Raw genomic sequence first — 16,657 nt, 5'->3', positions numbered from 1 at the left:
AGACTGGATTCACTGTCGCCTAACTATAACACAGCATCAAAGAAACAAGATAAAAAAGCATACAAAATTAGAAGACTCATGGAAGTGCAAAGTAAACAAATACGTTTCCAGGAATACCAGATTTCGTTAACACGAAGATGATAGTATGAAAAGTTTTAATCCAAAAAATCAAGAAAAGGAAAACTTCAGGGGAACAAACACAGTAACATCACAAAGTAAGAAAACCAAGAATGAAAAAAAAGAACAAGAAATGGAAATCAACTAATCATCATCATCATCTTCTTCTTCCTCATCATCCTCTTCTTCATCCTCGTCATCGTCCTCCTCATCCTCATTATCTTCTTCCTCGTCGTCCTCATCATCGTCTTCCTTAAAGCCATTCATCCCGCTAGTGTCATCGGCTCTTCTCTTCTTCTTTTTGTCCATAATATCATCGAAGAACCTGAATGCTCACCTGTCTAATATCAATTTTTTAAACAGTTTTTTTTCTGGATAAAATTTCCAAAACAACAGACGAAATTGAAGAGGAACAGAATTGAAAGGGCAACCAAATACTTGTACAAAGAAAAATTACCGCACTGATAAAAATTACGTGCTTAGAAGGTGTGTTACAAAGGAGATGCGTTATTTCATGACACTAGTCGATAAATTTCGACGTTATTTGTCGTATGTATCATGGTGTGAGAACTCCAAGAACAGTTATGAAACCCAATAGAACAAAATGGCTCGCGTACAAATAGTGCGAATAACAAATGAACATCTACAAAAATTTTCTCAAAAATTTCACAAGATTCTTTTTTTTTCTGCTATTGTTGTTTCTTTTTTGTTTTGGGTTTATCAGAAGTTTTACTGTTTGGATAATTAATAGTCTTTTAATAGTTCTTGACGTTCTTCACAAAATACACTCCACCTATGGAGTAAACACATCCAAATTCAACTAGAAACTTTGTGTGATCATTCATTTAAGACGAAAAATCTTTGGACGGGAATTAATCATTGACAAAATGCAATTTCTAAACAACGTATTTTGCCATCTGCATACAGTTTTGATAAGAATTTCGTGGTAGCAAACTGTATTACGTAATAAAAATCCACCCAACTTACAGTAAACCTTGCGAGAACCTCTATAGATAGCAACCCAAATCTTTAGCGAAAGGGAACGAAATACTGAGTAACTAAAAGAAATCAGTGTTTTGCCATGACAACTGCCTATAGCACAAACTCTTTCTCTAAATATCTCAAATTCACTATGATTGGGGACTGAGCCATTAAAGAATCACTTTAGGGGCACCGCAGAAATGTTGCAAATGCTATCCGCAACCTATTAACTTCATTTGCCGAGTCTCTTCAACAGTGTTCACAGAATGAATGAAGAGCACAAGAAAAAAGAAACAGCAAAAAAGGAAAAATAGGAATACAAAAAATACCCTTCTTTTACAATAGATTTTCGTTTCTTTATATCCACTACACGGAGCACAGGTATCTGTTTCAGTATCCCATCAAGTGGCCAGAATTTAATCGAATTGGCAAATGTGGACATCGAAACGAGGGTCGATCTATCCGGGGTAACCTGCATAAGGCAAACATTAATATCAATAAGAAACCGAAATCACTCGTTTTTCTCACCATTAACTGATCTATTCCGTCTTCATCTCCGTGGGTACCAGCTGAACCAAGTTTTTTTGTAGGCATAACATTGATCAGTCTGGAAGACAAACGTATTATAAGAAAGACAGGTCAGTGTACAACAATAACATACTTTAATTTATCCGAACAGCCACTACAAGTGAGAAGAAGCCCCTTTCTCAGTTCAACTACGTCATCTACACCCTAAAGTGATATTATCTACGTGCATGCTTACGAGGAACACTTCGGAGAAAGGCACACATTGCATAAGGAGCAAAGGCGGCATACCAACCATTTCGAAGCCTGTTTCTATTCGTTCCAAAATGTTGCCATAGTCACCATGAACGAAAACTTCTAGATGACCGTCACGACCGCCAGCGTACACGTACCTAGAAGAGTTGAGCGGCTAGCTATATGACAGCGAATTAATTTAGGAACCTTTATTTTACAAGAGAAGGATAATGTTTAGGGTAAGAAAAACGTCCAAATTGGGTTATTAGCATTTCCCTTCTCCAAAAATTGGAATTCAGATACCTGTTCACCACATCCACTTGGGTCAGTGAATGGGAAGCAAGTAAACAACAGATCTGTATCCTTCTACCGTTACGGTCCAATACACAACTAAGAATTTCAATTACCAAGAAAGAACAACGACATTGGAACGTACTTTTCAGTGACACATAAACAGACCAGCTCTGAATGCATGGTCTCACTCTTCATTCGAAGTTTTCGCTTCCGCACCTCGTACGCAGCAAGTGTACCATCCGACGATGCGGAAAGCAAATTGTGACGACTATCCACCTCAAGCGCATTAACATCCTAAACAAAAATAATGACTTATGTAAAGTTCCATCACCAAAAAAGCGTCGTTACAATATACTATTCTACATCGGTACGTTTCTATGTATTTCACTATTTTCGTAAGATGATAGAGACGAAGGCAATATTTCTGTTCTTCTTTGATAAAACATGCAACAATTGTTCCAGCACAATTTATTGATTACCAAGTAACAATTATATACAAAGATATTGCCTTTTACGTCGTATTAGTTCCGTGATAAGATGAACGCCTCGTGCTTAGACAAGACCAATGAAGATTGCCACTTCAACATGACGGTCGATTCATAGGAGAAGAACACCCAATTTGGCAATGACTTACTTCTTTGGAATAAAAACAAACTCAATGGATTCATACTAACAGATCTGTCATTCATATCCATGCGGATTTGACATTCTACGTTCTTTGGTATAACTGTGATGAAGCGTAATTCCTAATCGTGTCTACAATATGTGGACGAAAAAAAGAAAGAGAAGAAAAAGAAACGGGGAAAAGAAAAAACCCACTCCATCCTGCTCTTTCCACGAGCATATCTTCGGATTAACAGCACGAAAATCCCATGTGCGCACCTATAAATCTTACACAGCACAGCAATCACATTTCTGCATCATATTCTCACTTAATCTCTATAATTGCTCTTCACTTATTCCCCAACAATAAAATGAAAACAATAAAATGAGAATGAAATTTTGACAGAGGCAAGAGGTGAAATCATTGAGTTTAAATCCAAGATATAAATTGGGAAAAATAGAAAATTAAATTTTAGTCAATGTCTTTAATTTGTTTTTGAGATTTATAAATTAGTTAAAAAAAAAAAAAGAAAAAAAAAGGAAAATCGTAATCAAATGTCAGGAAAAGGTAATGTAATCATGTATATTCATGTGGACATATATACAGTTTCACCCATCCTTTGTGGATCCACTCCCAAGCGAAGTGAAAACCTTCAAAATACAGATCTTTGAGAAAAAAAAAAAACGAACCTCGCCAGATTCATCTCCGGTGGCAAACTGCTGTTGTTTGCTGACAGGCTGTAAAAGGCAAATTGAAGTCGGCTTATCATCATGTCCACGCATTATGCATCGTTTCCTGTGGTGAACAGCCCCTCGTCAAATCCGAATTGAAGATTTTGCAGAACGTTCCTACCTCTTTCCTGTTTCGACATCGAAGCAGGATATTCCTTTGTTACTGGTGATGGCGAAAATTTCCGAATGATCTCCGCTGTACACCATTCCACGCACAGCTGCTTTCGTTTTGAATTTCCATTGGGTCTAGATAATCACAAAATTAGCTTTCGTCTACCTTATAGTAAGCAGTACGAGTATGATCTAGTATTCAAGCAGGTCTCTTGCGATGAAGTCGAAAAAGGTCGATAGCCATGAATATGTCTAATGCCTCTAATATAACTCCGCCCAGTTCCTGCATGTTTTGAAACTTTCTATGTGAACCTGAGGGGCTATTTCATCGGCTACAGAATTCATCTTTGATTTTTTTTTTACTAAGAAGCTCTGTCAAGAACATGCATCAAAGGGTCAACATGTGGGTAAAGAGGGGGCGGGGCACTCAGTGGCGCCCTTATTTCCCGAAGTTCTAAATTGCTTTCTCTTAGTAACTTAAGTTTACATGTCATACTAGACTAATACTAGACTGCCAGACTAATACGAATAGGCCTTAAGGCCCCGATTGATTTGATTATTTACCTCGAGAAATAAGGGCGCCATTGAGCCATTGCCCCCCCCCCCCCCCCCCCCTCCCTTCCCCTCTCAAAGACACCTTACCCAACATGTTCTCCTATTAAGCCCACGCGATGTACAACTTTATAATCGGAACAATTACGGTAATTTCGATCTTTTTCGCTGCCATATTACATATTTCCTAGAGTTCTGATTGAACTACTGTATTCGTGAGAGAAGATAGGAATATGGATGCAGGTCGAAATTAGCCGAACTTTCTACAATCACAAAAGAAAGATGAACCTGTAGCTTCTTTTTAGCCATATCATATTTGACCATTTGAACTAATCCATCCATAAAGCCTATGACAACACTGTTGTTATCACCTGTAGAGAAGCAAGATGGAGGACAATCGAACAATTCCTCCATTCTGAAACATGAACCAGTTATGCACTTCAGTCTGGAGGCAACACCAGATATTTTGCAAGAAGAAAGTTGTTTATAACGCTGCTTGAACAAAGAGAATTTTTCCCCAACCACAGAAATATGGAAGAAAGTGTGCATGTAATAAACATTCATTTAAACGATAAGACTGCAATTCCTGCTATATCAGACGACGGGATCATGATCATTAGAATTATATTTCGCAAATAAGGAAAGCACAAAACGATGTGTTCGATAAAATACACTGAGGTACGGTGAGTGCATTGCAAGTCCCGTGATTGCACTGCATAACTATTTCCCGATCCGCATTGTTTCACGTAGGAATGGGTGGAGGGTCGGAAACTGTCATGCTATCAAAGATAGTTTGGAATTCATTACACGTGTGATGTAATCTGTTGGTAAGTGCATAGGAATGGACGAATCCCTCTAGAGATAGGCCTTCTTGAACATAATGAGAGTAATTTCTAACTGCACGGGTTGGCGAATGAATCACAATCGATTGAGTTTTCCTAACGGTCAGGTAACCACTCATATGGGTTGAGTGCATGTTTGCGAGCTAGCACAGAAGTTCCAACCCTTTAAAGGCGCCACACCATGAAACTGACATTGTGAGGAAACACGCGGGAAAAGCTGGAGGTGGAGTCGTAGATTGCGGGACCCAGGGTGGTTCTGCTCATCTTTCCCCTATCGGCATTTTTTTACGATTTCAGTTGTAACTCACCATCGTTGTGCGCGCACCGCATCCAACTGCACAGCGATCGAAGATCAATGAGGTCCACTCACTAGTTTATTCAAGTAAAACCAATGAATAGGCTTCTGGGAGGGACCGTAATGTGCACATAGAAAAGCGCTCTGTTGTAGCTTGTAGGAACTAAAGTGACTCCTACGCCTGTTTCTGCGACGATTAGGGAGAGATGAGCGAAACCACTCCGGACCCTCCAATCAGCAAACCCATCTCTAACTTTCGCCCGAGGAACCCACACCACGTCAGATTCGTGGTACGCTGCCTTTAAAGAAGAAGAACAACGATAAAGCATCCGACCCTCTCCTTATGCTTCGTTTCTCGTTCCCGCCGATTCCTGATCTTCCTTCTGATTGATGACTTTCATCAGGCTTTGAAAACGTTAAAACACCTAGTATTACTTTAGTTTTAGGAAAATTTTGGAATTTTAGGTATAGAAATTGCACCATCACAGAGTTCTGAGGAACGACATATGCAATATTCAATAAAGATCGCGGCTCAGGTTCTACTTGAACAGTAGCAAAGTCTCCTACAAGTCAGTTACGAAAATAGAGAACGTACGTTGAAAAACGAGATAAAAGTCGCTAATCAGAAAGAAATTGGACCCGAGCCCACCTTTCCATTCATATTGCCTTCGGTAATGAGAAATCTCTTGTGAACGCGAATAACACTGGAAGTTATGAACTGATGCCATGGAATAATGCATCTGCTTTAATAACCCACCACACTACACTACACTTCTGTAGGAAGTTTGTATGATCGACTAAAAATGGCAATCAACCCGATTCATGATAGGACTCTCACAGCCGAAAATTTGCATTTAAAAATACACATATCTTTCAGTCACTGCTGAGATCACAAGACAATAAGACAGATAAAGTAAAGTAAGCATTTATACATAAGCAAATTTCCGTTGAAAACAAAGCTAAAATCACAGTCAGTCTTCATCCGAGTCGCTAAGAACTACTCGATGTTTCTTCGCTCTAGCAGCAACTGGGAAGTCATTTTCTGGGGTTTTCTCTTTACTGAAATCCACGTTTGCATTGTCCTCCTCATCTGAACTCTCTAGCACTCGTTTCCTCACTGTTGCATTGTCCTCTTCATCTGAGCTCTCCAGAACTCGTTTCCTTTTGGCCAATGGCTGTAAGGGAATAAGTCAACCACATTTGCACAATATTGTAGGGGAAAATAATTTTTTAGACGAGAATTCTTGTAAATATGAACTAACTTTAACAGGTGAATCTTCAGGAACACTCTTGACTTTCTCGATTTCCAACGTAGGTGTTATACTGCTTCCCTGCTTATCTTCTATGTGTAGCACCCCATCAGTGCCGGCGGTTGGATCGATATTCTCAACGTCCAATTCCTCCAACCTTCTCAAATCTTCGCTGCGATGGTCATTCTAAAACTGTCTGTTAACATCGTAGTTTTTTCCAGTACCCCACTGTCGTTACAGATGAAAATCAACGTGAGAGAAAATATCATCATCAACGACAGCAAAGGTTTCGTGAAATCACAAATGAAGTAAATAAGCATCGTAATACCGAAACACTTTCAAGATCTAGTTCAGCATCGCTGTCGTCGCTGCGATGGCTACTGCCAGGATGATCGCCATCATCGTCACTAACGTCGGTGATTTCTTTTTGTTTTTTCCTGTAGTATATAAACATAACTTAGCATACTAAGTACACAACTCCAAACAGAGGACCAGAATGTAACCTACTTGGTAATTTTTGGTTTGTCGCGCGGTTTAATGATGACTCCGAGTGCCTCGAGCTCTCGTTCTACTTCTCGTCTTCGTTTCTTCTCACTTAGACGCCGCATTACGTAATCAACCACACCTACTGAACACCGAAGAGAATTATCTTTTCAGATTCTGCCTTCTTCAACCCCAAGAGGCTCCTGGTGATTGACAATGTTAATCAGCACATATTTCGCAATTTCAGATAAAAAGTTTTAATTTCACCTATATCATCTCAATATTTTCTCAATATTACAAAGATACAAGAGCTCCAATTTTCTTTTTCGCTAATCTCACGTCGTAGCGCTCCTGCCTGCTACCGTAAAAACAAATCCGAGATATGCTAATAGTGTAAAGTTGTGTTCACTGAAGATATACGTTGCTGAGGGGTTTGACCTAGCATAGTATTTCAATTACAACAACATAAAATGAAATGTTGACAAAAGAAAAGTCAGTCAAATAGGTAGGAGGTCTAAAAGTGTTATCTGATTTTTTCTGTTTCCTTTTTTCTATTTCGGTCATTAACTGTTAATCAAGGAAGTTATTTAGTCGTTTTCACTCACTTAGTTCGTGATCCTCCGCATCCATTTCATCGTATTGTTGCTTTAGGGCCGCAAGCTCTGTTCGTAACCCTTCAGACCACTCCTTATGCTTTTTTGAACTACAAGCTATCTACAGAATAAGTACTTATCAACAACGATTGCTATATGGAACCTACATTGTCTTCTTTTCATAGCCGATTCCAAGATAATTCATTTGCTTAATTATTTTCTGTCTTGAAAACTCGCCATGAGTCTCAGATAAGCGAGTGCGGATGAAGTTCACAAGATCTTCTGAAAAACTTTTTAATCGGTAGGCAAGCATGTGGCATCGCAAGTTAATTCCGAACCTTCGTTCTGTTCCTTGGCGTTATATTCCTCTATGATTTGCTTCATTGGAACAATTGGGAAGTTGCGATCCATGATTGATCTTCAAATTTCGAATCATTGTATGCGCAAAAGCTTGCAAATTTCAAAAACTTTCTCGATTATTCAATTCCGAGATACCATGCTTCTTTCATAGCAATCACCTTGGGTTTGGTGCATGGCTTCGGGAAATGTAAGATGAGCACCTCACGGATTTTTACACAATGCATCACGGAGCCGACAATATTGGAATCTTCCCATGAAGATATATAGGGAGGATACGAGTGTAGCTTGCGGATATGAGCGTCGTCACACTCATATTCCTCTGGTATTCCAGAAAAAGTAGTATTTATCAATTTTATGTGACCCTTTCCAGTCTGAGTTTAACTCATTACGCGATGGAATACAGACAACACCCATTTTAGATCCAAGTACTATAGCTCAAATAACCAGTATGCACATCCCACCTGCACAATCACATTCCTTTTTTCTGGGATGGCTATCCTTCTCTATTTGTGGTGAGATGCAAATATCGTCAATCTCATGATTTTACATTAAACCTAAACACTCAATATAATGTTTTTTTTCTTAATTCTACCTAAACTATCGTTTGAGGTAAAGGAAACTATAAGGTCGGGTGTAACTCAGTCGGTAAGAGATTCCGCTGTGTCTGCACGATCAAATGGAGATTCGAATCCGCCCTAGTGCTCACCAAGCCTTTCTTCCCTCCGAGGTCGACAAATTGGTACCAGACCTGCCTGGGAGGATAAAAACACTGACTTGACACATCGGCTAGCCACCGCAAGTCATTGTAGAGGCCAGTTACACGTTCGTGAATGTCAAACGATTCTGAATTGAGGTGTGCGTGGTGACGCATCCCAAGCGGATTTATTACCGCCAGACACTTTATCCTCTATCGGAACTATAGACTAAACACCTTCTCTCAGCTTTTCCTTGACATAACCATTATAAGATGTTTACCCTTTGTTTGCTCTTGCTCCAAGAGGATCCAAATTGAACTCCTTGAGCTTTTGCAGAATTTGTTTGCGTGTTCGCGGTCGACTGAGATTGGGCTCAATGAAATCGAGAACATCCATTCCTTAACAGATCTAGGGTTATCAAGCAAATGAGCAACGGTTAAGTTTCAACATATTTTCGTTGGATCAAGTAATGGTACTCCTTAACATGCATACCTTCTGGCCTCTCATCCATATCCCGATACTCATTGTAGAGCGAACGCAACTCATCTTCTAAGTCATCAGACCAAGTCCAAGCGTTGTCTTGTTTTGTGTTCTTTCTATCGCTTTAACGATAATTAGAAGAATAGAATGAAATCGTAAGAATGAAGAGGGCTTACTCATAAGAGCCATAACCATTTTCGATTTCGAAACATTCCTTGGCGCCTTTCCAGAAGAGAATTTCAGGTGCCATTTTATCCCCAAGAGTTTCGAAGCAAGAGAAGAATCTTAAAAGATTTCACTTCATTGACCTCGAACCGTTAAAAAAAACAAAACTATGGCAACGCCTACCACTGACTTTTTCAATAAATGGTAGCCAAAAGTGTACAATTCAAAAAATCGACTTTTCTTCATATTCTCCTTCGTCATGCCTTCAAAATGTACCCGTACTTCAGCAAAAATTCGGAACAACGACAACTGTAAAACATGCCTTTAGAAAAAATTCAAAATGCAAACCCCATCCATGATAAACATATGTAGTTTTCCAAATAATTATGCCTAAGGGGTCCATGGTTCTAGAATCCACATGCTTCAACCATGAACCTATTAGAATAATACTTACCTGGAACAGCTTGCTCGGCATTTTCAGATCAAACGCAACTCGATGAAGAAGCTTTACTAAAGCTTTATTTAGTTCATCTGAATTTGTAGCAAAGTCTTTGAGAAGAAAGACATACCTTAAAAAGTAACAATTAAGTACAACACTGATTTCAACTAATTCTAATCGAGTAGTGATGAAAACAAACAAAGATGAAGCGCTGGCAAAAGCTACTCTGGGTACTCAGGAACATTATTACAGAAGCACTAAACATGGCGATGTTTTTGAGAGAAACGACCATCGATAGTTAATGCGTCTTATTTCAAATGTTTTTTCTATACCTTTCTGATGAAATTCTCTCCCTGATTAGTACTACAAACCTAAGATAAAAGATCGGCAGCGCTCCTCTCCTGGTTGAATAAGTTGGTATCCTTTTGTGTAGTTAAGAAAAAGTAAGCTTACTAGGTTAAGAAGTATTTCAGATAAACTTTTGAAACCTAGAAAAGTGCAACTTACCATCGCAAAACTTCCATTTTTGTGTATTTCCCAACATACTCTTCAAAGTCGAAATTTACCTAAACATTGCGACTGAAGTTAACAAACGTTGCAGATAACGCGTAAATTGTCATAGTTAACTTTCTTCATATTGCCAAGCAACTCCAAAGTAAACTATCAACGATGTATAGTAAATATGAAAATGTTTTTTTGAGTACTTTCCGAACAAATATCACATATTATGGATGGAAATTTAGAGACAAGTCGCTACCAGAGGTAACGTAGAGCTTAAACTCAATTAAAAATTTCCTCACCATCGTTCATACAAATTCTTGTGACTTTTTTAAATAGCACTTTGGAACAAATAAGAAATATAAACAATTTCAAGCGCATCAGTTAATCGAGTACACAGAAACCTCTTTTGTTTCGTATTTGGGCTCGTCCTCCTCATCTTCGTCACTGTACATATCCTCTACATCTCCTCCATCGATCAATGAGTTCGCCGTAAACCTTTTTTGTGCTTCTAATTCCGCAGTGAGTAGCTGGTCAGCAACCTAAGACTTGATGTAATATTATTAACAGAGTTACACTCAGACTACTGCAAGTACCTGTTTGAGATCAGTAAAGAATATTTCACGGAACTCTGCTACCATTTTCTCCCCATCCATATCCACATCGCCGAAAATTCCTGCAAGAAAACAAAATTGATGTAAGGAAGAAAACTGGGAACAAGTAGTTTTTCCAAACGCTTGCCATCAGATAACCACATGGCTCTCGATGCTTTGTAGAGTCCTACGGCGTCACTCGGGCGTCCTTCACGCATGGCGCGTTGAACTTTAAGCATAGCAAATTTTCTGGAAGTTGCTAATTTCCTGACTTGTTGAGAACTAGGGTTTCGTACAAGCTTACTGGTGCAGTTCCTCATCTACGTCCAACAACGAATTTATAGGAATTTGATCAGATGATGCTTCTTTATGGCCAAAAACAATTTCGTTCAACTCCTCGCTGATGTGCGACCACTTCTTCTCAAGTTCTTCCCCATTTAAACTATCCACAACAGCAGGGAGTGGCTCGGGTCCAAACAATTCTGCAAATAAACGTAACTGCATTGTTGTTTCAAAGATTTTTTCGATGATAACAGGGATTACAATGATTCACGCAAATATTCGTTTATGAACACAATTGCGTGTAATCATGCATCATATTTACTTTTGAGGGACTTGGAATGGTAATAATAAAATGTGATATTCTAAGTTGACGACAAAATACAAAAACCTACCTGCATGCTTACTGTTCTTCGTTGGTCTTCGCCTGACTTTACTCCGTTTCTTCACAGTAGTGAGTTCTCCAGACTTAACTCTCTTCTCAAGCAAACGGAAGTAGTAGTGCATTGATAATACCAGATCGCGGAGAAAACTTTTTGAAAATACTCCAGGCTAAAAGGTAATTTCGATAGCGACAAAGGGGAAGGTTGCAAACAACGAAATTTGAGAATAAAGTCATTATAATTGTAAGTGTCCGGAAGAGATAATACAACGTTTATCTTAAAAGTCGTACTCTAATGGTACGGCTCTTCTACCAGATCACTGAAGCAGATCATCACTCCATGAGTGCAAAGAGTGCTCCATGAGTGCAGAATGCAATCCTTTGATTATGGTAAAAGACGAAAACAAATATTAAATGCTCAAATGACTTATGTGCAGTCGAGGAAAGTACCTAGATGCAGAGCACAATTTCCCCCTAAGTTCACATCAATTACAGCTAACAGCAAGAACCAACTCACCATGAATTTCCGCATCAACATTAGTCCCATCTCGCGATATTCTTCAACAACTAAAATATGATCACATATTCTTTGAGAAAGCTCTTTTTCCTCAGTCGAACCGTTGCTAAGAAGATGTTGGTGGCTGAACAGTAAATTAGGTTAACTTCACGAATCATCAGATACCTGATTATACTTTAAAAAAAAGAAAACTTCCATAATAACCTACAACAAAATTAGCTCTTTGTAAGCAGTCAAGGCATGCTGAGCCCTAATCCCATAATGCTTTGCCTCTTTTCGCATAGTTGCTGCGCTTTCCAGATAGCTGTCAAGATGAACTTGAATATGATGAAAAGCCTCGACATTCAAACAACCAGAGACCTTAAGATATACGGAAACTTCACAAAAACGAACAGCCAGCGAGCTTGTGCTTACATCAGAGACAGCACTCTTGGCCATACGAGCATATTTCAACATGAAAGCCATGAAAAGAAAAAAATGAATGTCGGCATTTCGTTGGCCGGCAGAAAGCCTTGTGTCGAACGCCTGCAACTGCCAAAAAAATTGAAGGCAAAACTCGGAGCATAAGACCAGTTCCTACCACTTCCTTCGTGCTCTTTATCAAGCGATTAAAACATCTCGATAAGACTTCCTCGACAAATTTTTTTAGTTTCACTCGAAGTTCCATCGAAGATAAATGCGTCCTTTCCTGTGCATCAAAGGGCCTAGAAACCTCCAGCGCAACAAAATTCAGACCTTGAAGATTACAGAGATATATCTTTTTACCTCCGATTTTTCGCTACTCTCTTCTTAACCTTCCTTTCATCCAAGAAATTAAGATCGTTTACATCCTTAATGGGTCTGAAGAATTAAAGTAATAAATAGATATGAGTGTTGCCTTGAAAAAAAAAAAACTAGCAATAACTCTGCAATTTGATTTGTGTTTACAGTAACAATTGAACTCGGAACTCTAAGATCCCGAAAAATGAAGGAAATGAGGTGGTTTTTTGAAACTGGCGAATTCAACAAGTACCTACTCCGTTACCTAAGTTTTTATTTTAAAAACAAAAATGAGAAAAAAAGAGGACAAGTACAATAACTGGAGTCGATTTTAGAAAAAAAAACTGATGTTTCAATATGAATAGTAGTTTATGACAAATGCACTATAGCTACTTACTGTCTGTCATCCAAGAGCCTTTCAGAAGAGTTCCCATATACAGGGTACAGAAAAATGGATTTATGAAAGGAGAAACTTGCAAGCCAGGGTGCAAACCAACAGGGTTCGAAAAGAAACAGCACAATTGACCAAACTATTATTCCTATGGAGTGCTAATGATTGAGAGATGGGAATTCTAGCTCTTTAAACATTTAGAATATTATCTAGAAGAAGAAACATGATAGTTTTTAGAACTAAAGCAGAAAAGAGCAAAACGAAGAAAAGAAACAAAACAAAACTTACTTGACTACAACTAGATCTTTTTCTTTGTTCACTGCAGAGACGCCTTTTACGATATACGACCCGGAAAACCTAGGAAGAAAGAAATTACATTAGTTATTTTGTTCGCTTATGCGATACGAAAGATAAGCCCACTTATTTCCAATGGTGTGAAATACAAATACGTTGACCTCTTTTGTACGATGCCTGCACTTTTCACGGCTTTTTAAATAGGGGAAAGATCAATACCACAATAATCATACAAGACTACTGTTTCCGACTTCGGTGAAGTATGGCGTATGGCGTGTGTTCAACCAACACGTTCAAATGTTCAACCACGTGAGCACAAAGCATCTTCCGCAACATACGCTTTTTCTCCTATCGATACGCACTCTCTTATCCATCTGCGATGCCCTGATCGAAGGGCCATCGCGCACAGCTAGGTGGACATATTCGGTGCTGATTGTACCTTACCGCACTAAATTCACAGCCCCAAATCAAAGCAAGAAATCCTTTCGAAAACTTGCTTACGACATTTCTAACGGTGCTCAGCAATAATATATATCCACATACTAATACATTATACCTAATGTATGGAAAGATTTTTCGAGTATATGTGATAGAAGTGAGCGGCAGTCAAGAATTCCTACCGAGAATGTCTACTGGCTAAGACCTTCCTCCTCTGCGCATTTAACCTCATCTGCTCGACCTCAACAACTCGACGCAACTCTTCCTCAGCTTTTTCTCTTTCAGCTGCTGTTTTATCTCGACCAGCAGCAACTATATCTTCAGCATTCTGGAAATAATTGTGGAAGGACTGACGCGGATACGTCTACAGTTAACAAAACTTACATGTTCCTTCACAATGAGTGCAAAGATGACCAGAACTGAAAGATGGAAATCGCGCTCCACTGACTGTGATGCTATATGAATTAGTACCTGAAGATGAAACTCAAGAGATACTATAGATTCAGAAATTTCAAAAAGGGAACGACATACTTGTTCTACGCCGGATTCCAGAAATGCTGAAATAACTCTGTCGTGACTGCTTGAATCCACTGTACACCTCTTAATAAGCACATATGAAAAGGTCTGGGAATCAAAATGCAACTAACCTTCCCATCTCTATCAGTAGGAGGAATAGCGAAAATATATCGCAGGAGTACTATTATTCGCTCCATAACGAGTCGATCTTCTTCAAGGCGGTCTTCCCAATCCTCCAAAACGAAAGTAAAGACAAAAGAAATAAAATTATTGTAAAGCCCGATATTCATTGAAGAGGTAAATCGGCAAAGTGGTAATAATTCCACTGACTTTCGTGATCCTTGAAACTTACCGTTTCAAGGAAATACTTCTCCAGTTTCCCTTTTAGGACTTGAAAGAATTTAACATCAGCAAATGCTAGTTTCGCTCTTCTGAGATTCCCCTCCAGTAACCAATAAGTTTGCCATTCTTCGCGGTCTTCTGGTTGCTTCCCTTGTAAACTTACAATAGCAGGTTGGATAAGGTTCGCCAATAGCCTAAACATTTATTAGTCATGCAGGATTAACAGAAAGCAAAAGCAGAAGCAAAAAGCAAAAATTCATAAAAGATAACCCGAACCTCAGAGTTATATCGAACATCTTTTCTTTAAGATTTTCCGACTTGATGATTGGAATCAGATCGTTGGCGATGATATTTCGCTCTCCACATATCTTGCGAGCAAGCAGAGTATTGCTGTCATTGCGAAGGAACCGAATCAGATCACGAATAGTTTCTGTAATGGGGTCTTAATGGTTGCAGTCGAGAAAAAAAAGTGACCAAGCAACAAAGTTGTCGTGTATTGAAAAATCAACATGAATCACTACCTATCAGGTAACTCGGAACTCGCATATTGCCAATTTTCTCAAAGAAATCTCAACACTTTCCTATAACCAAATACGCAAAATCGACTACGAAAGGGCTGTCAAAGTTCATTGCTGCACGCCGTTTTGTGAGATCCTGAGGCAATGTAGCTCATCTCTGGTTCAGTCAGTGAAGTTTTCTCTGAAGGTCTCGAAGACACTATTTGACGAAGTGGGAGTGTTGAAGGAACTTACTTTGAAATAAGAGTTCTATGTAGAGCGATGAAATTAGCAAAACCAAATCTAGTAGTAGTGTAGTTTGAACTGCCCAGTTTTCTCTTCGTGAACTACTTTCACGATGTATGCGCTTCATATCGAACCCGGTCAAGAAATAGTCCTAGTTGAAAAACAGATACTATTATCTTCTTTCGCATTGTACTATACCGAACGTGATTCCTTCTACCACTTCTCGCACGGTCGTACTTCCACCACTGTTCTTAAGGCGCAGAAACCGAACCTATCTACTCTTCAAAGTATGGCTGAATAAGCTCCGCGGCTGTCTACCATCTTAGGTAGGTGAATATAGAATTTCGGGTAACTGTTTCAGGGAGAATTTGCATTATTTTTGCCAATGAGCTAAAGGTCCATGTTATTGAATCTATTTTCCGCTCCAACGCTTCTTCGAAGAGACTTGAATATTTCCGAAAGAACTCTAGAAACCTCATTAATTCTCTAACATAGATGCATGCCTATGTTGAACCTCCGGAGCTATTTTTGAAAGGAAAATGTTGTTTTAAGCTTCACCCTCTAACCCTTTAACCCCCACCTAAATTCCAACTTCTTATCATGCTCAAATAGGCTTCCAACCCATACTCAATCAGAAGGACAACTAAAAGGGACAAACACTATTCGAGTGTTCCTCATTTCTCAGTTTCCTCATAGAAGATTCTAAAAACTACCATAACTTCCGTGTCCGTGACAGTTACAGAAAGAGGAAAATCGTAAAAAAAAGCTCGGAATTCTACTGACGCTGTAGAGAATTTTCTGGTTGGAAGTTATAGCATATCTACGGAACGCAATTGGTGTAGCATAGGCATCCACTGATGGCTGGAAGCCTTCCGCCACCGACAGTCACTCACTATTCACCGAACAGCGCAAGAAGTCCTCGCGCACTTCATCGTCTTTTTGAATTCATATGTCGTGTTGTTGTGGATGAAACAGTAGTGTTTCAAGATTCTGAGGGCTAACGTACCGTAACAGTCTGGCTCTTGATAGTAAACACCATCTTCCAAGTAACCCAGGGCACTGATGGTCCCTTGGATTATGGCCTCCATATTTCATACAAATAACTGCAAGTAGAAAAACAATGAAATTTGAAGCAAACATATCCTTAACTAATT

At 39.1% G+C, this 16,657-nt stretch overlaps 2 protein-coding genes across 4 annotated transcripts; both read right to left on the bottom strand.

The window, feature by feature from the left end:
• Positions 1 to 261: 261 nt before the first annotated feature.
• On the bottom strand, positions 262 to 5,943 carry RB195_011128 (uncharacterized protein; the record flags this gene model as incomplete). Of its 2 annotated transcripts, XM_064192421.1 has the most annotated exons (11): positions 262 to 442; positions 1,428 to 1,570; positions 1,627 to 1,705; positions 1,760 to 1,830; positions 1,919 to 2,015; positions 2,294 to 2,445; positions 2,971 to 3,033; positions 3,445 to 3,550; positions 3,608 to 3,732; positions 4,438 to 4,564; positions 5,936 to 5,943. In XM_064192421.1, 11 exons carry the CDS (start codon positions 5,941 to 5,943, stop codon positions 262 to 264), a joined length of 1,152 nt encoding a protein of 383 aa, XP_064050004.1. The 2 variants fall into 2 exon arrangements, with proteins under 2 accessions (XP_064050004.1, XP_013299585.2); XM_013444131.2 differs by lacking the exon at positions 5,936 to 5,943 and having other exon boundaries at positions 4,438 to 4,563.
• Positions 5,944 to 6,257: 314 nt separating this feature from the next.
• RB195_011127 (uncharacterized protein) lies at positions 6,258 to 16,591 on the bottom strand (the record flags this gene model as incomplete). 2 transcript variants are annotated; one of them, XM_064192419.1, is made up of 31 exons in its annotated part: positions 6,258 to 6,461; positions 6,549 to 6,722; positions 6,865 to 6,973; positions 7,044 to 7,164; positions 7,625 to 7,722; positions 7,780 to 7,894; positions 7,951 to 8,030; positions 8,948 to 9,065; positions 9,160 to 9,269; positions 9,324 to 9,431; positions 9,503 to 9,621; positions 9,767 to 9,881; positions 10,259 to 10,317; positions 10,654 to 10,791; positions 10,846 to 10,925; positions 10,991 to 11,091; positions 11,147 to 11,324; positions 11,517 to 11,673; positions 12,021 to 12,144; positions 12,229 to 12,380; positions 12,435 to 12,545; positions 12,601 to 12,724; positions 12,786 to 12,860; positions 13,459 to 13,527; positions 14,085 to 14,230; positions 14,287 to 14,373; positions 14,434 to 14,502; positions 14,550 to 14,651; positions 14,771 to 14,954; positions 15,037 to 15,190; positions 16,510 to 16,591. In XM_064192419.1, the coding sequence occupies 31 exons, from the start codon at positions 16,589 to 16,591 to the stop codon at positions 6,258 to 6,260; spliced, it is 3,663 nt and encodes a 1,220-aa protein (XP_064050002.1). The 2 variants fall into 2 exon arrangements, with proteins under 2 accessions (XP_064050002.1, XP_064050003.1); XM_064192420.1 differs by having other exon boundaries at positions 9,160 to 9,263.
• Positions 16,592 to 16,657: the final 66 nt, after the last annotated feature.

This window comes from Necator americanus, chromosome III, assembly GCF_031761385.1.
Source record: "Necator americanus strain Aroian chromosome III, whole genome shotgun sequence".
Taxonomy (NCBI): domain Eukaryota; kingdom Metazoa; phylum Nematoda; class Chromadorea; order Rhabditida; family Ancylostomatidae; genus Necator; species Necator americanus.
Note: the sequence above shows the minus strand (reverse complement) of the source record. Positions and strands in the feature narration are given on the sequence as shown.